General features: G+C 33.3%; 2 protein-coding genes across 7 annotated transcripts in view; one reads left to right on the forward strand and one right to left on the reverse strand.

Moving 5' to 3' along the window:
• Positions 1 to 642: 642 nt before the first annotated feature.
• LOC122628122 (venom dipeptidyl peptidase 4) lies at positions 643 to 15,501 on the reverse strand. Of its 3 annotated transcripts, none has more exons than XM_043810016.1 (15): positions 15,268 to 15,501; positions 13,344 to 13,845; positions 10,421 to 10,484; positions 9,144 to 9,382; positions 8,877 to 8,951; positions 8,734 to 8,786; positions 8,153 to 8,352; positions 7,528 to 7,697; positions 6,501 to 6,601; positions 6,184 to 6,398; positions 5,464 to 5,712; positions 4,164 to 4,446; positions 2,578 to 2,772; positions 2,297 to 2,457; positions 643 to 1,903 (listed from the first exon to the last, which is right to left on the reverse strand). In XM_043810016.1, the coding sequence occupies exons 2-15, from the start codon at positions 13,344 to 13,346 to the stop codon at positions 1,587 to 1,589; spliced, it is 2,325 nt and encodes a 774-aa protein (XP_043665951.1). In that variant the 5' UTR covers positions 13,347 to 13,845; positions 15,268 to 15,501; the 3' UTR covers positions 643 to 1,586. The 3 variants fall into 3 exon arrangements, with proteins under 3 accessions (XP_043665951.1, XP_043665949.1, XP_043665950.1); XM_043810014.1 differs by having other exon boundaries at positions 9,144 to 9,385; positions 15,268 to 15,500; XM_043810015.1 differs by having other exon boundaries at positions 9,144 to 9,385; positions 15,420 to 15,499.
• A 1,953-nt stretch (positions 15,502 to 17,454) lies between these two features.
• LOC122628124 (protein PALS2) overlaps positions 17,455 to 26,687 on the forward strand; it is a 19,159-nt gene continuing 9,926 nt past the window's right edge. Inside the window, exons 1-2 of one of the 4 annotated variants that reach the window (XM_043810019.1) lie at positions 17,455 to 18,011; positions 22,658 to 22,773. In XM_043810019.1, the coding sequence (XP_043665954.1) occupies positions 17,870 to 18,011; positions 22,658 to 22,773 (258 nt within the window). In that variant the 5' untranslated portion in view covers positions 17,455 to 17,869. Of the gene's footprint in view, positions 18,012 to 19,789; positions 20,590 to 22,657; positions 22,774 to 26,687 lie in introns of those variants that run through there. The other 3 variants (XM_043810017.1, XM_043810018.1, XM_043810023.1) reach the window with 3 other exon arrangements.

Raw genomic sequence — 26,687 nt, forward strand, 5'->3', positions numbered from 1 at the left:
CATGCCAGCTATTGTTTTCTGTGACAAAGAACGAGGCCCTATAAGACCTTACCATTTTACTCTCTCCTACCGGCACCTACCTCTCCGACTTCCTAACATAAAGAGAGAAAAATGAAACGAGAATCTAAGGATGAAACCGTGCTACGGTAGATAGATGCGATGCGCCAATGCAGAGAATGGAAGAACGGCTGATTTTAATCTTGCAGTATGCCGTCGTGACTTCGTTAGTAGTGCCGTGTAATCCCGACTCAAGCCGTTCTAACGATGTCAAATAAGATTTTTAAAATGATTTAACAAAAACTCGATCTAAGGTATATATGTGTGTGTGTGTGTGTGTGTGTGGATTTGATCATTATTTAATAACGAATTAAAAAAATATTTTAAATCATACATAAGGATTTGGGATATTCAATGTTTATTTATTCTCAAATAAAAATTATCGACTGTGCGTGTAACATCGATTATTAATCTAAGATGTATTAACCATGAAAAAATAATTACTGAAATATTTAATTATTTAGAATGAAAACTTAATCATTAATTATGTATATTTTTTTTTATTATATTTTAAATTATATTTATTAATTATATTTTGTTTATTGCTTTCAAATTTTTTCTCCTCACTTTCCTTCCGATAGTTTAGAAATTTTTCTGAAATTTTAAAAGAAGCTTCTACAATTGTATCAGCGTAAATTTCAATGTTCCTCGAATGCGATTCCGTCCACCCATTTCAAGCATCTGCAAGAAAGAATTCTCTCTCTCTCTCTCTCTCTCTCTCTCTCTCTCTCTCTCTGTTTCTCACATATACACACACATATACACAATGAGCGGTCTCGAACAAACGTTTTTCTTCTTAACAAATTTTTCTTCCTTCGTTGCTTCGAATTCCAGGTCAGTGGGCCGCTGTAAAAATTCACCTTCTCGTTTGACGTAGGATACACAGAGACGATGACGGACGAATTGATTAAATTTCGCGAAAAGTTCCTTTGACCAGAACGAACCACCGAACGGATCATCTTTTGGCAACGAAATACGGCCTTCGAATTGTGCTCTCGAAACGTTTGCTAGCATGAAATTTGAAAAAAGAACGTACCACCAATGTAAACTTTTCCAACTCGTCGATCAAATTGGCACACAGTAGATTTCTTTTCCGTGCCATAGAAAATTCTATGAATATCTTGACACTATTAAAAATCGTTATATTTATTATAAGTCGAATATTTCGGATCTTAACAACGAAAATTCGTAATCGAAATTTTCAATTATAAATTACTCGAAAGTGAATTTATGTATATTCAAAAATAATTTAATTATCAAAATACATAGGGAATAACAATCGAAAGGGAATTTTATTCGTTCCATATACGATAAGTTCAATTAAAAATCTCAATAGTTCTGATCCGATTTGATTCGAATCGAAGAAACGACTGAACGACTCGACGTTTCGAGATAAATGTTTCTCGAAATTCGCTGGGAGAAGTTTCCTATGTATCGTTTTTGAACAATACAAATCCCCTGTCTGACGTTTCGTTCTATTATTCTTTTTAGTGATGGTTTCGATCATTGAAGAAAAAGGAATATCGGAGTCAGTGAGCGTGAGACAGACTGAAACAATCGCTCCAAAATCTATCCATCGTATGATAAAGGTGAGGCAAGACACCAAAGAGCGCATGTGCTTCGTCCGTGTAAGTAATCTGTTCGAACATTACATCGGCTTTCTCTAGGGCCTTTGCCAATGCCAATGATTGTTGATAATGAACGTTATCATCACCGCTACCATGTATCAACATCAACTTCTTCCCTCGAATATCTTCCACTCGTCTTGACACGTCCGTTTCATTGTAACCACTAAGATTGTCCTCTGGTGTTGGAAAACCCATAAATCTTTCGGTATAAATCGAATCTGCAAAAATACAGTATTTTCTGATCTCATCAGTGTTTCTTTTCCATCTTTCTCTGAGAGAAAGAAAGAGAGAGAGAATGCTATGTCTGTTAAGAAAATTTATTTTCTACTTTCAAAGTTAGAAACGTAAAGGAAAAATAAAAAATTATGATTGTAACTTTCGAAGTCAGAGACAAAAGTGAAAAATAAAAAATTATATTTTGTAAACTTTTCAAGTTAGAGATAAAAGGGAAAAATCAAGGATTACGTTTCTTTTGATACGGAATAAATGTTGTTTAAATGAAAAGTAAAAGGGGGATTGTTTTAATTAAAGATAGTTTTCTCGTTAAAATAAAAGAAAGGAAAGCGATGTAAGCACAATTTTATTAAAAGACACGCAAAGAGATTGCTCACCATAATAAATCCAAGAGGATACTGGTGCTATGGCTATACCGCACTTGAAAACAAAAGATGTATCCTTTGCCAAAATCATAGCGGTGGAAAAGCCACCGTAACTCCATCCCCAGACTCCCGTTCTCTTAGAATCGATCCAAGGAAACATTTCTTGAAGTCGTCTAAAAGATAAAAATAAAGAAAGAAAAATTGAGAATTTTCAGAATTAATAATCTAACATCGATCGTGATCGAACAATTAAGTACCCTTTCGAATATATCAATTTTCAATATTTTATTTACCTGGTTACAGTGATCTGATCCTCAACCTCAACGGTACCTAATCTTCTATAAATCGAGAAAAGCATTTTGCTACCCTTATTCGATGATCCTCGACCATCTATATAAGCATAGATCACGCTACGATTCGTTGTCATATACACTTGATGACCGTATGAAGCCGCGTCGATTATTTTTACCGTATTTGGTCCAGCGTATCTGTGTCGAGAGAAAAAAGCAAATAAATATAAAAAAAAGAAAAAAATACGAACGAAAAGAGAATTAAAAAATGAGTAATCATTTTAAATGGAGATTGAGATTTTCCTTGCTGAGGAAGATCAATTATACTATTCGTCAGCATAATGACATCGAAATGAGCTAATAGCGACGCGAACTATAGGTATGTATGTGTATGTATATATGTATACATGCTTTTTTACTTTTAAAGAACATTCTGTTCGTTCGAGAGGAATAAAAGTTTGTTTTTCACGCAACAATGATTTTTAATTATTTTCTTTAAAAGCAATACCCTAACTCACGTACTCAATCTTAAAGAATTAAATCGAATAGCACAGAACAAATATTTTATTACGATATCGATAGATCTGTACAATGTACATCTTACAATCTGATCGCGAAGTCGAATCGATCGTGGTATAATATCGACCGATAATAATAGAGTTATCACGATTTACGATTTACACTTGATATTCGTAGAAATTATTAAAAAGGAGATAGTTCGTACATACGAATCGACATTAATTTTTAGAACTTTGGAATCGTCTCTAACTTGACAATAATATTTTTCTCCGCGTCTCTTGAGTCACCTCTAACGTGATACTACCTTTAAAATTAATTAATAAAACAAAGAAATGATTTAAAAAAATAAAGTTTTTAAAAAGTTACACCGAAGTATTATACTAACTTATATGCCTAATACTTATATCAATTTACATTCTTAATGTAGAAGCAACTAAAATGTTCCAAACTATACGTGTTCAAATATGATTAGAAACTTTGAAATTCGTTAGGAACGTTATGTTTGTTGTTATAGGTAGCTTAGCTCTTGTTACTTTTTATGTTTAAAACGGATAAAGTTTTTTAGAAAATTCTTTACTAATGAACTCATGAATAATATAAAATTAATGAAAAAGAAAAAAGAGGAAAAGCAAAAATTAGAAAAAGAATTTTATCAGAATTATTTAACAAACTTATTGTTAATCAAAACTCATAGGTGAGCAATATCTAAAAGACAAAAAATTGAAAAAAGAATTTTATCAGAATTACTTTGCAAACAAACTTATTCTTAATCAAAACTCGCGTAACATTTAAAATAAATAGTTAAATGACCGAGGCACGTAAGCCGAAATCGATTAATTCAATTTCGAAGCACGAAGTCGATTTAGTACGAATCGAAGTGAATTCTATACATTTTTCAGAAAGGCACGTCGTTTTATTTTCTCGTAAAAGAGAAGAGGAAGAAAGGGGGGGGGGGGCTGAAAGTCTAGCAGTAGTTTCGCGAACTCTCTGCTTTGGGATTATCGTGCTATTCTTAAAACGAGAAGGGCCGTTTGCAAGATGCAGTTAAGGAGGGAAAAGAAAGTACTTACACATTGACCAACATCGGATACGATTTACTTTCGTCGAAGTTGTGCGGTAAAAAGAGTCTGACTTTGCTCTCGTATCCGTTCGCTCGAACGTCCAAGTCTTTGACGAGAGGTAAGTGTCGCTTTGCAAGTTTCTTTCGTAAAGACAGATTGTTTTCCCACGAATAAACTTTCTTGTGAGTATTATTGAAAATACTAACGAAAGCTGGATCAGGACCATGACAGATTAACACGTAATACTGTCCAAATGGCGAGAAGATCGCATCTGCGTATGTACAGACGTTACCTGTAAAATAATAAAAAAAAATATGGCGAATAAAAAACAATTACTTTATATGATAAAACAACTTTCGATATAATACTTTCGTAACACAGAAATTTCAATAAATATTTCTTTGTCCGAAAACGTCAAGTTTTTAATCGATTTGTATTATTTTTTATAGTTTATAAAAATGTAACTCGTGTAAGCGTAACTCGTAGATAATAAAGATTGATTTCGATGAAACTTTTGACGAACTTTTGAAAATTTCGCGATACGTTTTCGTCGTAAGAGAGAAACAATTATGACCTTTCCATTTCTACTCTTCGAAATTCATGCCGCAATATTTTACGCTTTACGAGAGAGTCATAAAAAGGGAAGAAAAAACAGAAAAAAGGAATGTTTAATCCTTTGAGGACGGGAACTTTTTCAACTGTTCTTCTCGGTGAGTCGGATATATTCTTTGTATAAAAAGCGAGATTATGTACTGTCTAGTATTTGCAGTATTCTTCGTTTCTTTTTAAAGAACAATTTTATTACTACTGCTATTATCATATTAGTATCTATTATTCGAACAATTTATATTTCTACAGTTTTCATTTCGTATATCATCGTTATAAATGTAGCTTGCATTTGTGGAATTCGTCCGCAAAGGGTTAATATCCACATATCTAAGTGATAAAATTGTGTATATGCTTGCGCTATCGCTCTTCGTGTGAATTTCGTTGAATCGGATGCGAATATGTTATGAAATATAGAGCCGAGAGGACGCTCGATCTAATTTCAAAGGTAGAAATTCAACGAAATTACAGGAGAGGAAGAATTCTAACCGTTCTGTAATTCGCATTATAAATTTATGTACATATATATTGACACATAAAATATAATTTGACAATTTAAAGATTCGTATCGTTAAGACGGTCGATTAAATTTAATTTAACGGTGGACTTTGATGAAATTAAAAAGAGAAGAAAAAGCAAAACGGAAAAATAAAATAAAATCGTTTAAAGTAAGAAAAAAAAGTTTCTCTCTCGCGAAACTTACCTTCCGGCGTCAGGACGTTGCAAGATATGCAAGTAGGTTTCTCGCTACCATCGGCAGGCACAGAATATAAATTTTTTTGGGATGGTTTCCCGAGTCCACTGGCCAAATAGTAAATTCTGCCATTGGATTGGTCGATTGTACAAATATTTTGAACCTCTATAGCACCTGGAGTTAAATCCATTTGAGTCGGTGATCGTTTGAGAGTTTCGTCGTATCTCGTCACGTGATGAAATCTTCCAGCCTTGGTACCTGACGAAAGAACGAAAGAAAGATACAAACAATTGATAATAATTTTATAAGTTATAAATTAAAAAAAAAAATTGTAAGTTATAAACAATACGTACATAAGGAAACAAACAAAGAAAGAATTCGACAAATATTCGTGCCAAGTAAGACTTCGAAGAATAGGATTCCCTTTAATCGTATTATTCAGTCTAATATAAATCGTACGCCGAATGGTAATCCATTTGCTTTTAAACTATGCACCGACGTTTCATATCAACATTCATTTCATCCGCAAACGAAACTTTCGAAATTCGAAATCTGAGTATCCTCGTATGAAAATTTAATTCATATGTCTGTTTCTCGACAGCGTCATTTCAGAAATTAGGAATATGTATACACTCTCGATTTGCTCTTACGAAATGATTCATTTCGTAATAGAATACAAAGATTTCGAAGGGACACGCGACATTAGATATATATATTTCGCAAACGTACCAGACGGTTGTAACTTCCGTATGTAAACGGAACCTTTGTAGAAGAAGAGACGTTTAATATCCAACCATCCCTTGTGTTCAACGACGTGCAACGTCTTAACAATTTCACCGTACATATTGTACCAAACTATTTCAGTTTTGTTTTGTACGCGATTCGACCACGTAACAACCACATGATCGAAATCTTTCCATTGAACATTGTACAGCAAATTGTCTCTGTGTCGTATAAAGAAAGAAAAAAAAAAGGGTCGTAAAATATAAGTAAAAAAAAAATTAAAAAATATTTCATTTACCTAAGCAGAAAGAAACGTCACTCACGTGCCAACTGCGTCAATGGGGGCCTTCAAATCGATCTTATTTAACGTAGGATCGTGAAGATCGACGAGCGTCAAAGATACCACAGGATTCGAAGTGCCAACCTGAAAATAGGAAAGACATCGATCAAAGGAATAATCCCGTTAGTATGATTATAGAACGTCGTTACTATCGTCGTTTCTATCGTCTTTTCTAACGTTCATCCTGCATAGCCACCATACTTTCGTAAATCTAGATAAGTCGAAATAAATCAAAGTATCCTTATGAGGAAAGAAAAAGAAAGAAGAAGAAGAAGAAGAAGAAGAAGAAAGAAAAGAAAAAAGAAAAGAAAAAAGATGGAAGGTGTACCTATCGTCGAAGTTAGTCTCTTATCGACGATACAGGCAATCCTAGAGACCTCGATCGAGAAGGAAAACCGCAAAGCACTTTGGGTTTGTTCGAAACCATCTAGTTTGGTAGAGGTGAGGTGCACCTCGATAATGGGATTATCCGCGGAGAACGTACCGATACACGAGCGACTAAAATGGCCTCTAGCTCTTTCTACTCTTCATGGAGAAGAAGAGGATTAAACGAAACCAGTTACACGAGGGAATGAAAGAGAAAAAGATAGTGAATGAGAGATAACCCTTTTCATTCTACGAAAGCCGCCAAGCGTGTCGCTGCCAAGACTTTTACGCCCGTTTTAAATCGTCGCTTCTGTGATACCTCACTAATCTACGGACGAAAAAAACAAAGTTAAAGGATTACCCAAGCTGATCCTCTTTCAACGACGAGTTGCTTTCTGTAACATCCGTGCATCTTTGCGTGTTTCGATGCATTCATTGTTTGTACGAATATCTCCGTTTCCATCAAACGTCTCGATCGACTCGGGAAAATTATTACTTATAAATTTCAAATTGGGAAAGGTTGAAAAGACGATAAATTTGCAGGATAAATCAACGTTACGCTTGTCAGTCAATCTAAATATTTCGGTCAGCAACGAGTACCATGAATTGAATAATGTCGTGCTATAACACAAATCGACTCTCACCTTGGGGTACTTAATCTTCACTTCCGTGGGATATTGGTCATCGAGGTTGCCGGGTTCTCCATAATGAAGGTACAAGATTTCCTGGACATTTCTGTCATCGAAAGACGCATAAGCTAGGTGATTTCCATCTGGTGAAAACCATATTGCCGATGAATCCTGCAACACTTCCTCTGCAATAACAATTATTATTACTCTTAACAATTAATGATACATAATTTTTATAATCAAGATTTAAAAAAAAGAAAAAGGAAACTATACGGCCAATGATCCATACATTTCTTTTGCGATAACAATTGTTATTATTATTGTTCGCAAATTTTAATGATACATAACTTTAATAATCAAAATTAAAAAAAGAAAGAAAGAAAGAAAGAAAAACAAACAATTTAGTCGAGAATATTTTCACAAAGAAATCAATAGTCTTTTAATAACAAACGTTCGAATCGAATTCCTCGATCTCAATCGTTTGAATTTTTTTATAAATAAAAATCGATTTAAGAAATCGATTTAAATATTTTCGCTTACATGTAAATGTTTATAATAAGGAACAATGGAATAGTGGAAAAATTTGTGATTGTGGATATTGGTATCTGAGTTTAATGAATAATTCATTAATCACTGTTACCTTCATAAACCCAATCAGGCACGCCATTGTAAACGATTCCGGTAATGCCATCATACGTCACTCTTTGAACATCATTAAAACCGTTGTTAGAGAAACGCATGTAGTAAATATCGTTGTTGAGAATATATATTAAATCGTCTGTTAATGGTGCCCATTTGGCAAGCGCTATATGCATGTCATTACCAATTTTATGATATGCTCTGAAAGAAAATAAAAAATAAAAGGATTGATTAGAAAACACGAACCAATAAATAGATTGCATTCATATGTTATGTATCGAATAATTGCAATATCGATCGTCAGGTTCAAAGATTGAAAGTATCTTCGTTGATAAAATATTATTTGGTCTTATTTATATAACATCTGACAAAAAAAGAAAACAGTACGATTTACTTTGTAAGAGATACGAGACTCGCATTTTATCTTTTAGTAACATGATCTCTCTCTCTCTCTCTCTCTCTCTCTTTCTGTCTCTTTCTTAGAAATCCCGTTTAAGATTCTTATCGTCTTGTAATGCGATAATAAAAAATAATGTTAGTTTCAAAGCAAGTAACGCTATATAAAGAAAATATTTTACCTACCTATGTTCAATATCATAAATGACGTATCTCATGAATGTCGAATATCGGTATCCCTAAAATATAAATTACTAGAAACCTTCTAATAGAATTTATCAGAAATTTATTAAAAAAACAAAAAGAGGATAAAGAAATTTCATACTCACTTTTTTAAGATCGTATCCGATCAAAAGATATCGTCCTTTCGGCGATAATACATAATTCGAAACTATGTAAGCGTCCTAGAAAAGATTTAGTATCTATAGAAAAAATGATTTCGTTCATCAGAAATCTTAAGAAAGGTTTCTCAAAGAAAAATTAAAAAGAATTCTCTATTTATAACGTCGAATTTGAGTCGTCGTTTTCAGGATTATCTGACCAATCGTTAAGATCACGCGATTATATTATTATAATATCTCAACAATTTTGTTTACCATAACCGATGCATCGACGATCAGAGTCGATCGTTGCTTGATAACGTCGAACTGAAAAATATCTCCTGTCCTATCCGTATAAACTATCGTGGTATCCGATGTCCAAGTGCCATTGAAGACGTACGCTAGAAAATCGGCAGCGTAGGTTTCTTCAAGGTTGAAGGGTACTTTGGAAAGATTCTGATCATTCTGAGTCTTGACTATCCTGTCCGAGTTGTCCTTGTCGATAACACGAGTCACTACTATACACGCAAATATCGATCATTCTTCTTTGGCAAATTTTATTAGGATATCATATCTATATCCCTTCGAATTTTTTTTTTCGAATTAATATTATTCGACTACTATGCTTGTTCCTACTAACTTCGGTACTGACCGCTAACATGATTTATCTACTCTACGTTTTGGAATATACATGGAAAAGTTAGACAAACTAAACGGTCGGTCGTGTGTCAACTAAATGCACTTTGCAATTTGTTCGCGATAACTTTATTAAAAAGTTTACAGACTCGTTCAATGACTCGGTTTTATCTAGGACTTTAGGACTTTTAAATTACCACTTTAACAAGGTGTTACAATAGAACGTCGAGTTTTTATTTCTTTTCTTTTTTCTTTTTTTGTTTTTGTTTGATACACCCAGCATCGTCATGATAATGGACTTTATGAATTGTGATTAATTACGATCGCCCAACTTCATTTACTACTTTAATTAATTAAGATGATGAAAATTTCAAATGTAAATTTATCAAATGATTATGGAAGATCTAACGATTACCCTTGCGATCTATGATTTTGATAATGATACTCGTTGAGATAGCCATGCTTCATCGATCGTGGCTCCATCGTTATCGCCTTTTTCTATTCCTTATATTTTATTTTCAATTTTAATTCAATATCTTCGGGCTCTACGATTTAGAGTGACGCTCGAATAGTACGTGCTGGGAGATGAAATTAGAAGTTCGGAAAATGTTACGGAAGCGTGTAATCGAACGTCAGTAAAGGCGTAGATTCAAATAATAAATCTTTCTCTTCGTGACAAATAGAATTGAGAGTCCTAAAGAAATAATAGGACAACGTACGAAATAACAACTATTCTAATCTTTGTAATACGTTAACGCATATATATCTTATCGTTCAGTATTTTTACTGAACTGAGAAAAATTTTATAATTAGTTTATATATAAAAAAAAAAGAAGAAATGAAAGGAAAATTCGTACAACGAGCATTTATATTTACTCTACTGTATTTAAATTCATGTAAATTGGTCAACGGTTTACCTGTTCGCGCTGCCAATAAGACAAGGAAGAGGCTGTTAAGAAGTACGAAACTTCGTAGTGGAACCTGAAAAGAATTTCAGATTATAGAGAGTGTTGCGATATTAAAAATTACAGATCTAGAAGCACCGTTCCTTTAAACTCTCAAGAATTTTTCTCGTTTTCCCACTTTTCCTCGTCATTTGCGAAGGCAAAAAATCAGAAGAAACGAATAAAGTAACCTAAATGCATATCTCAGAAACAGGAAAGTGTTCGAACGAAACGTTAGAACGAAATGAAGGGAGGAAGAATATTTGGAGAAGAACGATAAGAAAAGAAAAGGAAGAGAAGGAAATAAAGAGAGAAAGAGAAGAGAGAGACGACGTCTACGTGACAGAAAACTTTTGGCAATGGAATTCGTACGGCATTTCACGAGGTCGCTTTGGCTGCAACGACAATAATTCCATACTCGAGAACAAGCCTAAAAAGCACTAAAAGCTATGAAATTATTGTCGTCGTGCCAACTTCTAACTACGCTCGTAAACTTTTTTATCGAGGCACAATGTACGATGTCGGTTCTGTCATGCGAAATATCACGAAACTGGAGACTTTCGAAGGTTTTCTTAATTTTCTGATTGTGTGTATATGTGTTCATATATTCGCATAATATATATGTATATATACGTCATACAAATCGAGTATACCCTTTAAACGTTTGACATTTGGTCCTTTTTGTAAAAGAAGCTAAAACGAATCACACATGATATATATTTACATATATATATATATATACATATATATATAAAATTTATACATAATATGTATTATATAGTGTATATAATATATTATACATATAATATATTGTTATATTATTACAATATTATTTTATATGTTATTATATATAAAATGTATACACATAATACACACATAACATATATTTACACGTATATATATATATATAAATATATATAATTGTAAAATATAATATATTATACATATAATATATTGTATATTATTACAATATTATATTATATGTTATTACATATATTTATGTATATATGTATATATACGAAAAATTTATAATCATATGTTTATTAACGCACGTATACGAATAGAACGAGAAAACAAGAAAAAAAGCAAGCGTGTGAGAGAGAACGTCATACACATCGAGTATGCCCTTTAAACGTTTGACGTTCGGTCCTATTCGAAAAGCAAACTAGAGCGAATCACACGATTATTATTACGAGAACACTCCAATAAGCTCGATTATGACGCGTACAGCATTACGGCTTTTGTGAATCTTTCGCAGCAAAAGCGTAGCGATTATTAAGACAAATTGATACAAATCAATTGTTTCTTTTTTTCTTTTCCTTGTAATTCTTGTAGCTTTTTATGCTCGTCATTCTAAAATAGGATTCCCGTAAAGTAATCCCGTAAAATAATTTTAATCAGAAATTTATATAAACGCTTATGAATTCTAAAATCATTCCAGGTTAAGGAGGATTCCTTTCTTCTTTTTTATGAAAAAGAATTTCTCATTTCTTACTCGCTGGAATGGAAATGTGATTTATTATTAAAACAGTATTCTCTCTCTCTCTCTCTCTCTCTCTCTCTCTCTCTCTCTCTCTCTCTCTCTTCCTCTCTCTCTCTCTATTTCTCCGCACTCCTAAGAATTTCCAAGTCTTCGACATAGATTCTTTACAAGCCGAAAGTATAAAATAGATAGAAATAAGGTAGGTAGTTCGAAATCCTGTAAAACTTTTGTAGATATAAAGTCCAGCCAAGAATCGAACAAATTCTCTCGCGTTGCTATCGATCGATATCGACTCTTGTTCGTGGACCGGCCAACGAGGTGACACTCGTTTCATCGGACAAGAAATGATCGTAGATATCGATGAATCGAGATATCACGGACTTGAAGTTATTTCTTCAAATGATAATATACCAAAGGAATTTACTCGTATTTGTTATTAAAACGCGTTATAAGAAAATACGTAAATAAGAAAGCGGATTGAAAAGACGCATAGTTTACTCGAGATAAACGTACGTTCTTTTTATCTTTCTTTCTTTTCTTAACCTTTCTCTTTCTTCGTCAATCGATAGATCGATTAGACTTTTGATTATCCCATATAATTCGTAACTGATCGTTGACCGTATGTCACAAGTAATTAACATTGTGTAGGTAATAATTTTAACCATGGCAAATCATTATCGTTGTCGACATAACATCAAGTTCGTAAACGCATCGTAAACCAACGTGACTTCCGCGATAATGAAAAAGTACGATTTTTGTTCTCGTTTCCTTCTTCTTTTTCCTTTCTTTTTATTTTTGTATTTTTTTTTTTTTTTTTTTTATGAACAACTTTATTATTCGCCGACGTTATTATTCGTCTAATAGCCATGTATCAGTTACGATAGATCGTACGAACGTTATTCGTGATCGGACTCGTCCTTGCCATAATCGAGAATACATATGATTGGCAAATAAGGAAACACGACAACGGGATCTAAAAACAAATTTGGTCGTCTCCGGAAATAACCGGATTGCTATGAAAATAGAATGCGAGACTATACGCATATAGTTAATCGCGATGAAATAATTAAAGGAGTATATAACGTACGTATTATAACGTATACTTACATAAAAGCACTTTGCGTACTACTATCTATCTCCAACGTACATCCATCTCCAACGTATACTTTCTGATTAATGTTTTACATAACGTAATTGAATCTTTCTTTTTCCTTTTTTCTTTTTTCAATTTACCGAAGAACGATAACCGTTCGCCGATGAATTATTGACTCGACAAATTTAACGACGACCAATAGCCTATCTTTTATTTTTCGTAAATATCGAAAAGATGTTTCCCGAAGAATTCGATGGTAAAAGTATACGAGTATAAAGCAGAAGTAATATAGATATTTAACTTAATGTACGTTCACCTACCATGTTTCTTAGGGATAAAGGAGAACGCACGCGTGTCGATTGCGAGGGATCTTCTTCGACGATGATCGAAAAGGCCGACGTTCCAACAGATCCCAGGAGAACGTTGGAGGAAGACTGATCGATCAAGTATTTTGCCGACGTGTTTGTGTTCTCGTGTGCTCCCACCTACTTCGATAAATCTTGTTTTCTTTTTTTTTCTCTCTTTTTCCTTATGTTTTCTCTTCTCTTTCGTTCTTCTTAATCCCTCTCCCTATCCTTATGTTTCCTTACGTTTAGTCGTATATATCGTACGTAACAAACCGATAACCCACATGCGTATTCTTTCTCCTATTTCTCCCACCCTTTTCTTTTCCTCCGTCTTATCTTCTTCTTTTCACTTGCTCTTCCTTCCTCTTCAAGTTATTTCATAGCCGAGTTTCGATTGGTCGGATCGACGACACACGAGTGACGACCCTTCTACTTTTAAAACTCCTATAAGTTCCTTCTTTCGACGAGAGGCTCTCTTAAAATGAAAAAAATAACAATCTTATCTTCTAGATACCACATCCACATCCGACAAGGCTCGACATTGTCATCGGTGATATAAACATTACGGTTTACACGACTATTTTTCTATATTCGATTTTCTATTGTTTTAATTAAACGATCGTAAAGGCAACGAGTGATAGATATTATGAATTAGAAATAATGATGATTTCGTTTTAATCGTCTTAACTACCGTAATAATGTTTCGCAAGTTTCGTTGAACGATTTATTTATTTGGTTATTCGATCGTTGACTATGACGACAAACGTAGCAAACTTTCACTCGTCATAGCTCATTGTATCTTCAAACGTGGAGCATCAAGGACAGCTGAGTTATCTTAAACGATAAGGGACACGCAACTTGTTCGTCGGAAGGTCTTCTAACGTTTTCAAGGCTTTTAATTATCACTTTATCGGTCACGAAGTGTTCACATTCGTTTGCTACGTTGAAATTCATCAATTCGTCGATAAACGATTCAAATATTTGGTTTGTTGAAGTTATTTGTTTTTTGTTTTCTGCTTAAACTCCGGCGATATCGTTGCTTTACATTCGTGTGCGTGTGCGTGTGTACTTTTGTGTATGTGTGTTTATATATTTTTTTTTGTGAAGAAATTAAAAAAAAATGAAAAAAGAAACAACGTGCTAGAATTTAGATTTCCGGAGTTTTTAGGCTCAACGCTTTTATCCGACGAACATATCGTCGTTATGACGAAACGACGATCGTTCGTAGATCGTTTGTGGTTTAACGATTGACACATGACGACAATGAAAGCGAAGTGACTTTATTACTCTCGCGGGTATGCTAAATAAAGTTTTACGTGAGATATTAATGTAAACAACTATCGACTGTTGTCTCTATTCGTCAATTTTGTAATTATCTGCGATCGTTAATGTTTTAACGCTAAGACCAATAATCGTTCCTGTTACCCGTTATCTGGTTACATTTAACTCGAAGAGAAAAAAAGGAAATAACGAAATGCCAGCAATTATCAGATTTTTCTAATTATCGGGTTATATTATTACAAACATCGATCGCATGGAGATCGATATTTTTTAATATTTTAATTTAATCTTGCATATAAATGTGAATATAAATATATATTTTTATATCTAGCTTTTAGCTCTGCTTTTCGTTCGTATATGCATAAACGAATAAATGAAATTATCGGTTACACTGATAATATTAATATTCCCATTAACTATTCCTAGAAATTTTAATACTTTCGTATATAGACTTCTTTTTCGAATTAATATCAAGCATCTTTCATTGAGGATTTACGAAACAATATCGCTGTCATGACATTTATTTATAAATTATGGAAAAGACAGGAATAAATTTTAATAATATAAAAATATATTCTCGTTCTTATCGAAGTATCTAAATTTATCTGCACCTTACATTTTAAGTAACTTTGATCGAAATTTTTCCGAGAAGATCTTTCTTTTTGCATATCGTTGATCTCAATAATGTCTCGTATTAAAATTGAAATGAACTTCGTACTAGAATTCGTACAACAATCATATCAAAAACACATTTATCGAGTTCCTCACTTTTTACTACGATTACGTTGTAAAAGATGAAATAATGCAAAGGAAAGTCGCGATCTTCGCATCCTAAAGTCGACCTATGAACTGATTCGTAGCTTACTGACCCTTCGTTTCGCTTTTTATCCATGACACGTGACAAAGTATAAGAGGAGGGGAAAACTTACCAGCCGTTTCATTCCTGCTGTCATCGTTGAACCTATTATCACCGATCATCGTTATCATCGTCGTTGTAACGTTACGTATCAGAGTTGAACCTTTCACAAGTGCAATTGAAAGTCAGCGGCGAAAATGTCGGTCAAACGCATTACGCAATCTATTAATTATCGTGAATAAATTGTAAATGATAATATTATTGGATCATTGATCGTCAAATCCAATCTGTGAAAGTAATCGATTATATTGATACTAATCGATGAAAAAAATATTCTTATATGCATAAAGATTCCGGTCAAAGGTTTAACCGAACTCAACGAGTATATGCTTAACTCAAGTAAACAAATTGGCTCATTACTCTAGAAGCCTGCTGATTTGATTAAAAATGATGTTGCAATGCAAATAGATTCGTTATGGTCTGTTAATGCACTCGATTATCTATTTGGTAAGCACAATGTATGTTCGATAAAGCTAATTTTCTGTCAATCATGAATCATATGGAGCATTATAATTATAAACATGATTATTATTAGTTTTTAACGATTGATAAAAAAGAGTTGAAATAAAAAATAGTGGGTTTAGAAAAAAATGCTATAAAAATATATATACATATATGAATAAATCTATAAAAATATACATATGTATATATACACAAAATACAACGTAAATGCCCCCTTTATATTCTATAGATAGATTGTAAAATTTATAGGTTTTTAAATGAATATCATCTATTTTAAAATAGACCGGAAATATAATTCTATAGATCAATTCCATCAATTGTAATAAATGAAAAAAGGCACTACTGCCATCTTGGCATCATAAATCGAGCTATTAAAAATGATCATCTAAAACGAGTTACCGATAGGCCTTAAGCCTCACGGTAGGCAACCTGTTCTCCGTCTTCGTCTGCTACGTTTAGTTTGCCTTACTTACCACAAGATGGCTATACCTATAAAACGAAAGATACATTATATTAAACAAGAAAAGATAAAATAATAATCGTAAAAAAATTATTAATTAATTAGTATTAGTTAATTTCCAAAAAAGGTTGAGCGTACTAACAAAGAAAATAATTCTATGCTCTTTCACGTATTAAAAAAACGATATTAGAGCCAAAGCACGATGTTTCTTTAAAACGATAAATAAATAAATCTATAACCTAGATCATCTGATCGAAGATCTTTAATCAATCTATATTACAAAATAGATCATTAAATAAATAATAAAAAAAAATTGATAAAAAAGAGCATAGATACTTGATAATAATAAAGAAGATCGTACAAAATTAAATGCAAAATTTTGAATGAAACAAATAAACGTAGATCAAAATTTTAGTTGTTCCAAATCGTAAGATAGTTTGAAAAATCGATCCTTAGCACACGCGGATGGTCCGAAGTGTTATCGCGAGGTGAAATCGCTCGAGCACACACAAGGAAGAGGTTCAAAAGGCGAATATACGGATTACGAGCAGCACCCTTTCGTGGTCGCGTTTTACTATCGATCGATCGTGAATGGATATAAGCAGGTATTCACGTTGCCACGAGTCGAGGAACCACTCGCTTGCGTGAAACAAGGAGATACAGTATGAGAGAGAAAGAGAGAGAGAGAGAAGGAGACAAAGACAGAGGGATAGAGAAAGAGAGGGTGGAAAAGCCACCCCCTTGGTAGCACAACGTAGAGTACAAGTGCTGACAGAGAGTCAACGAGTACGCGCGGACCGATTCGATCGTTCTCCTTCTCGAACACCTTCTTTTCTTTTTCTTCTTCCTTCTTTAGCTTCTCTTCGAGATCAATATACCTTTTCCTATATTTTAATCCTTTCGTTCGTCCTTCGTATTCTATTTCTTTTCTCTCTCTCTCTCTCTCTCTCTCTCTCTCCGGCCGAAGAAGAAGATTTTGGGAACTACCACGAAAAGACGAAAATCTTCGAAAATACTTGTTCGATACGTAACACGTCACGGAGGATCTATGAATAGACCTCGATCTTGGACTTCCGCCATTTTCCGACACGCTTCGTACCATTATATACGCACTCATTCGAGCTTTACGTCGTTGTCGTCGTCGTCTTCGTCGTTTGTTGCTTCTGGTTGATCAGTGTTTCATCATTATCGCGAATCGAATCTCTTCGCGAATTTTCGGCTCGGTTACCATCGGTAGAATATCTATCGAAAGGTCATCAAAAAGGAAGCTGGCTGTACAAACGGTATGAGGATGTTTTCGAGTGACCGATTTCTCAAGGAAACCACAAGATCCTTTAGAATTCGAATGGATCGTTCGAGTAGCATCGAGATAAAACGGTGATGCCAATCGACTCACTCGACAAACTTATCGAGCGAGAAATGACGTCAAAAAGAGACGTCATCGAGGATATCTGCGGATGTTCCGCGATATCCTCTATCGTGCAAAGGAAAGATAGTCTTGGACACTTCAAATCCACTTCGGGTGAGTAATTTCTCTTCTTTGAAATCCGAATTCTTTAGAGCTTTTTATGCTTTTTTTTTCTGCACTGTCGTAAGAGGATTTTTCGATCGATTGATCTTTTATTTCTTGTGCTTTTTTTCTTTCTTCTTTTTTTCTTTCTTCTTTATTGGATTCTTTCTCTTTTCTTATTATTTTCTCAGAAAAAGAGAGAGAGAGAAAAAGAAAGGTACCAATGGTTCTAGTATGATAGCGAAACAACGATGATTAAATTTATTATACGCAGAAGAAGTACTGAATATTCTATAATAATCGCGTAGATCTTCAAGGTCTTCGACACACTAAGTTGTCTATAGTGTCGGACGATCGATATCCATGCACGTGTTCTCTCGCGAATTGAAAAATCGATTGATCAGAAAGAGACCCTTGTTGCGAAACGCTTCTACCGTATTTCAATCTTGTTCTAATCGATCATGTCACTTTGTTGAAAAGAAATTCTCGTTAGGATAATATTTCGTTTTCTCTCTTTTTAATTTCATTCGTGAATTGTAGCTTTCTGAATCAGATTACAAAGTCTTGGATTACCTAGTAACCATTTATTTTTTTATATGTGTAACCTATATACCATATTTTTTTGACGATACCATAGAATGGTACTATCAAAAATTGATATCTCTAACAAACATATCGTAGAATTTTTTTAACAGTTGAATCTTGGATCAAATTTAGCTTTAGAATTTATGAAATATAGTCGAATGGTTTACCCTCGATTGAAAAGTAGATTTATAGAAGAATCCGCAATAAAATACCCCTTTGTCTACATTCTCCATGTAAAATAAACATAGCCTTCGTTTTGAAACCCCGAAACGTTCTACTATGTAATCTACATTGGTTTACTAAAAAAAAAAAAAAAAAAAATTTCCGAAACTATGGTTTTCATAAAACTCGATGAATTAAACAATGCACGTTCGTATGTATACATAGAGATCTAGAATACAATTATTTATGTAAATAAAATGAAATTCATAAATGTTGTAGATATTTTATAAGAAATATTAATAAATCAATCGAAGTTTAGAAAAAATGAAAAAAATACTTAATGGTGTTATTCAAAATTCACCTATATATGTATATATGTATATATATATATTTATATATCATGTATATATATAAATGTTTTTATATATTAATATAATATATATATATATATATATATATATATAAATATATATTTACCTGCTATTCGACAAAATTCTTTGTCTTCATGAAACAAACAACGCGACGCGTAGATCGTGTTTCTTATTAAAAATCGAAAAAAAAATTGCAATAACCTTGAAAGAAAGAAATTTCGGATTATTAGTGAAACAACATAAGAGAAGATTTCTTTTCTCTAAAGGCAAAGCTCTTCGTAGATTTTAAATGTGTACGAGACGTCTGGCTTTTCGTGTATCGTTTCTATCACTGTTTCCACGATGTTTCTCTTCCACCTTCTCCCCCTCTTGTCTTCATTCTTTCCTTCTCGATTTATTTCTCCCCTCCAAAGATATTCAAAGAGCAGCTGCTTCGTTTCCGAATCCATCGACCCTTCTCGCAGTCTCGAATCTCTGTCGGCAGTTTGAAGCCGGTGGCGCTTAAGGTTTCATTTCTTTTCGAGCCACTCCGAAAATAATTCTATTTTCTTCAATTTTTGTTCCTCTCTTCTTTTATTTATTTTTTTTTTTTTTTATTTCTCTTATCGTAAGTTGTCGACAGTGCCACGATATTCCATACGGTGAAACTTTTGATATAAATGTCGACTAAAATTTGTATAATTTTTTTCTTTCTTTTCTTTTTTCCTTTTTTCATAGAAATAATCGCGATGAAAGAGATCTATGTTCGAAAAACGTGTGACGAATTGGTGTCGATCACAAATCGATCGACACGCGATGGGTTTTTGTTGATACCATCTTTATAGTGTCCGATGTGCGCGCGAACTTTCTCAAGGTGCACACACTTCCGTAGGGTGTCGCTTTCAGTCCTGGCGCCTAGACCACGGGGCCTCAGGCCCAGTCAGGTATAAGACAGTCTCTCCATTCACCGTAAGGAGGTAACGAGGAAAGCAGTGGCAGAACAAAACGTCGTTTCTTTCAACTTCTCCCACCATTTTCTTCTACTCGCAAGTTCTACTACTCTTACTTACTCGATGTTTTCATTCTCAAGAAGATGAAAGTGATCGTTCAAAAGGATTCAATAACAGAGATTGATCATGGAAGAGGACAATTTTTTTAATTAAGAAGTGACGATTCTTTTAAAAGGAATTTCAGTGTCCCGGAACATGTGGCAGTCGTAATTTTAAGTGACATATTTTATCAAAGTATGAAAGCAATGATCGATAAATTTGAACTATAGCTTCGTTAAAATAACGATTTATATACGTATTTTCTTTTATGTGTTGGCACTACGTATATACACAAGAAAACTGAATATAACAAGTTTATGTTAACCTGCAAGGCGAACATCTCCAAAATGGTTTTCTTCGGGAGGAAAGAAAAGATCGAGGATCGTCGATTACTGGCTAGCATGGATGCCGTCAATGGCACGAAAATGTATCAGGTTGAAAACGGTAATATAAATAACTTCGTAGAAAATAAACATTATAAAATGTCATTTAATGTATCAGAACATCAAAATGACTTAACGAACGCTCTAAAAAATTCTAAAAACTAAAAAGATATATCTATATCTATATCTATATCTATATGTACATAAAATATACATACATACATACATATATATATATATATATATATATATATATATATGAATGAAAAAGATAATCAGTAAAATAACGCAATCGTGATTCTCTGAAATCAAAACCATAAAAATATTTCCCATAACTTCCGCTCGACGCACGTTCTTCGAACGAAGGAATTTCTTTCTTAAATATATCGTCTGGGTGTGGAGTACAAATATTATCTTTGGTCTCATCTCTATCATTCTATTTATTCTTTCACCTTCGTAAATATATTTCTCTTACAATCAGTCTTCGATCGAAGATCGCAATAATAATAATTATTATTTTCGGTCATTCCCCGTCTACTTGTAAACGTGAAAAATAAGAAAGGAGCTTGCTTCTTGTAGATGTTATCTCGAGCTAACGTATATACCTAACATTATTATCGTCATGAAAACCAGGTCGCTAGATTATGAAACACGAACATACGATACGAATATGCAATACTAGCATGTGCATAATACTTAAGTACTTACTTACTTACTTACCTATCTCGGGTTCATCGATGCACTGTATGTATGTACATCGGTACGCTTTAATCATTCATACGACATAAGATATATAAATATATCGTTGCTCTTTTCTATAAAAATATTCTAACGATTCATTTCCATGAGTTTGCTATACATTACTTCGAATTATATTTTATTCAACTCTACTTCCACGAATAAAAGACAATCTCATAAGTTATTTCACAGCGTGCTTTTATGTAAGGCATACCATAAGAAGATTGCATAGAACTTTAAACGACTTAAACTCATCATGAGAAAAAAGAAAAAATATATATATACATATATAAAAATATATATGTATATACACATATATAGAAAGATAGATAGAATAAGAAATTTACAATAATCCTAATGGCCTATTATCCGATAGAAACAATCAAGATATGATCCTCCATAAAATGTATGTATATGAAAATGATCCCTCATAGCGTATATATGAAATGTGTTTGAAACGGGAAACATTCCTACTGTATGAACTTTAATATCCAGATAGGTAAAGTTAAAAAAAAAAAAGACGAAATACGATAACGGTCAGCGGGAAATTTTATCCCGTTACTCCTGAAACACCTTTCGTGATGTATGAAACCGTAGTAACACTAGAATACATAGTACAACGAAAGAGTTAGGTATAAAACATCGCCTAAGGTTTCCATCCTATCGTTTTCATTACCATAAACAACAAGAAATTAAGTTATCATATTTCGAAGGGAACCGTTCTAATTAACATCTCGTTGCAACCTCCTTAACTAGTTCTATATACATACATATATCGATAATCGAAAACAAAGCTTCGTACGTCATACTAATGCACTCACTCGACAGCGACATAACACGCAATGCTAATAGAAAAGCACTTAGAACTCTATCATTAGTATATAGCACAATACTTGAAAGACCTTGAAACCTTGATCCAAATACGTGCTAATGAGAGCTAGGAAACGCTTCGAACGTATATATTCGCTATCCTGTCTTCTTTCTTAAAAAGAGATAACACAAAATGGGTGATCAATGACGATGAAAGAGAAGAGAAGAAAAAGAAAAAAAAAAAACAGACAGAAATAAAAAATATCGAGCGTTCTAATTCGAAGAATAAAACGCGTGGTGCCTCAGCCACCTGTAGCTATTCTAATATTGATCCTTGGTCCGGAAGATGGCCACGCCCGAGGATTGGTAAAGAGGGGTAGAAAGAGAGAGAGAGAAAGAGAGAGAGAGAGAGAGATATTATCGTTGCGATCCCCCATTTTCCACCCTCTCTCGTAGCTGCTGCTACTGCTGCTGCCACCCTCGTTGTAGCTGCTGTCGCTATTGCTGCTACTGCTACCATTATTGTCTCGCACACATAACCTCGAAACAAGTTATGGAAAAGTACGCGGTTACTGTTCCAGCCGCGTTCATGCACGTACGTGAAAATCTCGAGGAACTGGGAAAAGTGGCCAACGACACGGATCTGCTCTTTCTTAAGGGTCTCCTCGACAGCCCTGTTGTAACTTCTCTCGTTAAGGTGAGTCTTCATCTTTGATGATTTCTTTTTTGTCCTTTTTTTTGCCGGCGACCTTCTCATCCGTGTGTATATATATATGTATATATATATATATATATATATGTATGTATGTACGTATATATGTATGTACTTATCGTTTAATGTTCCAAAGATTTCTCATCAAAGTTAATGATTAAGATAACGAAGAATTGTTCCGAGGATATCTAATTATCTAGGGTCACTTCTTTTTTGTTTGAATTAACGAAATGTCACGTTTAATCAGCTTATCTATATTAGAATTAATCGTTGGTCTCATGAGTGTTGTATTTTAAGATCGTTGAAATTATTTTTACATTCGGAATGATGACTATTTGTCGACGTTTTTGATTGATTACGTGATGCTTTCTATCTCTTCCTGTGATTGATTAAAACAGGATAACCGACTGACGCGACAGTAATCATCTTTCTTTGTATCTATTCTTTTTCTTTCTTTTTTGTTCTTTTTTAATCATTCGAAATTTCCTTTGCCAGGTGAAAAGTTGATTAATTAGTGATTCCTCTGTTCGATCAGACAAACGTTTAGACATATCATTGTGTCAGAAGTATTTTCTTTTTGAAATCGATTTGCTTCATCACTCTCACGCTCAATCGATAACCCGCAGTGTCCATTTTCAAAAATAAATATAGTTAAAGTCGTAGTATAGTAAGGAAGATACGAAACTTTTTTGTTCAAAAAATCAGTATGATACAGTTAGAAGCTGTTTCGAACGTATTCGTTTTTTATTCTCTAAAATATTTTCTATAATTCTACATTCAGTAATCGATGATTCCTAAATTTAAATCTATTTGAACAGAACGAAAATTTTGACTTAATCATTACAAAAAATGATCACATTCGAAATGTTGAGAAATTATTCTATATTTAGATGTTACAAAAATAAACTAGGAACGTAGGATGAAAGACAAAACAGAGAAAGGAATACGGCAAATGTGAAAGAAACTCGTGACGAATTTAGTTCAACATAAACACTGTCTTTTTTATTTTCTTACTCTTTCGAATTCCACGGAAAACGGAAAAGAATGCTTATGTACGTCACGAGAGATACGCGTGGCAGAAATTTTTTGAAGCGTCGAGTGTTTCTCTTTTCTTTTTCATTTCTCTTTGCTTTATAACGTACCACTATTATACAAGAGCAGTTTTTCACGTTATTTCAATCACGACACGCTTTATGGAACTCCCTGAAAAAGGAAAATAAAAATCATCAAAAGCTTCTTTTATTAAAAACTATTACCACTGACAGAAATCCAAATATCGTTTGATAGCCGAAAGAAAATTCTAAATGAATGAAAGAAAATATACATATAAAAATTTATGGGGATACTCGAGTTAAAGAATATCATCAATTTTAAATAACATACCCCGACTTACTCGTAAAACGTAAAAATTACGATCTATTAAATGAAACGGTAAAACGAAATGGATAGTATACGGAATAAACCATGCAACTTGATTACCTTTAGATGTGTAACCATTTCAACATTTCAGAAGAAAAATTTTGATTTAAATGTATTACGTATAGTTAGCGACCCTATTTATTATATAAATAATTTAAAACGCAAAATGAAAATTTATTGACTAAAGAATGTAATAAAGAATCGATATATCATCAGTAACGAATCATTTTTTGATGGAAACTATTCGTCTCGAACTCGTTTCATTTTCAAGCACTACTCGTAAATTGAATTTCCATGAATTTTATCGCGAAAGAGACATTACGTTTATTAGCTTGGAACGGCATCAAGGAAGAAATAAAAAGGAAAAGAAAAAAAAAAAAGGAAAAAGACTAGAAAAGCTCTCAAACGAAACATTCAACGTTGTTAACCATGGTCTACCTCGTATTATCACCATAACCATAGTTTGAAATTTAAATACACAAACACACGGAGAATACTTTATTATTTTTAAATCCTCATCTAGAATCCGTGTTATCGTGAACGCGAAACAGACGAGATTTTATTTACCAGAGAATTTTCAAGAGATTTCTTCACCGTTTTAAGTTTATCTGTGATAATGTAACATTAACTTTCTAGTCAACTTATAATATAGAAGATATATATATATATATACATATGAGTGTACGAGTACATACATCTCACCCATTCGAAAGTTTTCTCAAGAGTCTTTTTAAAGACGAGCTCACACGTTTCTTCGAGTCACCTGTCTCGACGTCGAGTCCACCACATTCCGAAGCTCGTACCTGCTGTTACGATATTCAAAAAAAAAAAAGAAGCAGGTAAAAGAAAAAGAGAAGCGTCCGATGCGTGTCTGGTGTTAAGAAGTCGTTAAGTCGGTTCTCCGTTTCCGAGTCTAACCTGCGTTAGTTTAACAATGAAAGGGCGTTGACGAACTCGGCAGGATATCAACACACTTTTGCCGAAAAGTCATCGAGATATTCGAAAAGCTTTTCTTCCATTTTGAGCGGATAATTGGTTAAAAGCCGAGAAAGAAAACAAAAAAGAACTGCCGAAAGTGAGACATAATTTTTCTTTGATCTATCCTGTCGACACGTTTTTCTTCCATTTTCTAACAGAATTACTCTAAATTTTATTCTTATATCGGTGTATATCAAAATCTCTATAAAGATTTAATTCGATCATCATTAAACAGGAATTACGTTTATTGTACTCTCTATGATAATTTAAAAAGGAGTTTCATAAATCATGTGAAATTTTACATATTACACGTATATTGTAGAGTATTTCCTTAGTAAGTGCCAACTGTATCTTGATTATTGGGTAACGACGGGAAAGAGAAAATGGATTATTCGTGACGTCAGAATAAACGTCCGCTAATTAGAATAATTTCGATCATTATAACAGAATTCTCGGGTAATGAGAGAGTAAAGTTAAGTTCAAATGACAGGAGTGAAAGTTTCATATATAATTATCGGACATAATCATTCTCCGTCGTTCTAACGAAATCATTGAAATTCTGAGGCCGAAATACAAATGGAAATGGACAGGAAATAAGTCTCCCTGGATGCATGGCGTGCGGTGAGACTTAAAAAAGAGAAGTAAGAGAGAGAGAGAGAGAGAGAGAGAGAGAGAGAGAGAGAGAGAGAGAGAGAGAGAAACAGAAAAAAAACAAAAAATGAAGAAAGAATTTCAAGCTTATATTCTCTTCTCGAATTTTAACAGATACGTTTGTGCTTGATTCTTATTTGATAATATTCTTATTTATTATTCTTTATTTTCTTTATTCATTCGATCTCTTCATTTTCTTTATTCCTCTTATTTTTTATTAGATTATTTTTTAATTTGATAATATTCTTATTTGATACCACATATAATATATATCAAGGTATTATCGAATACGTCGTATTACGTCACGCGGTTAATTCAATCAAAATTTTTCTTTTTAATTTCTTTCGATCGACGAATAAAAAAATATCTCAATTGAAAAGAAGATTTGTCTCCAAATTAAAAATTCTTTAACGTCTTTAAAGTTGCAGATAAAAAATCGCGTTGCTCATCCTCGGTCATATCCGCGTAATGCGATCTGACCTCGTCAACTTCGTCACATGGTTAATTCAATCAAAATTTTTCTATTTAATTTCTTTCGATCGACGAATAAAAAAATATCTCCATTGAAAAGAACATTTGTTTCCAAATTAAAAATTCTTTAATATCTTTAAAGTTGTAGATAAAAAATCGCGTTGCTCATCCTCGGTCATATCCGCATAATGCGATCTGACCTCGTCAACTTCGTCACATGGTTAATTCAATCAAAATTTTTCTATTTAATTTCTTTCGATCTACGAATAAAAAAATATCTCCATTGAAAAGAAGATTTGTCTCCAAATTAAAAATTCTTTAACGTCTTTAAAGTTGTAGATAAAAAATCGCGTTGCTCATCCTCGGTCATATCCGCGTAA

This window comes from Vespula pensylvanica, chromosome 3, assembly GCF_014466175.1.
Source record: "Vespula pensylvanica isolate Volc-1 chromosome 3, ASM1446617v1, whole genome shotgun sequence".
Lineage (NCBI taxonomy): Eukaryota > Metazoa > Arthropoda > Insecta > Hymenoptera > Vespidae > Vespula > Vespula pensylvanica.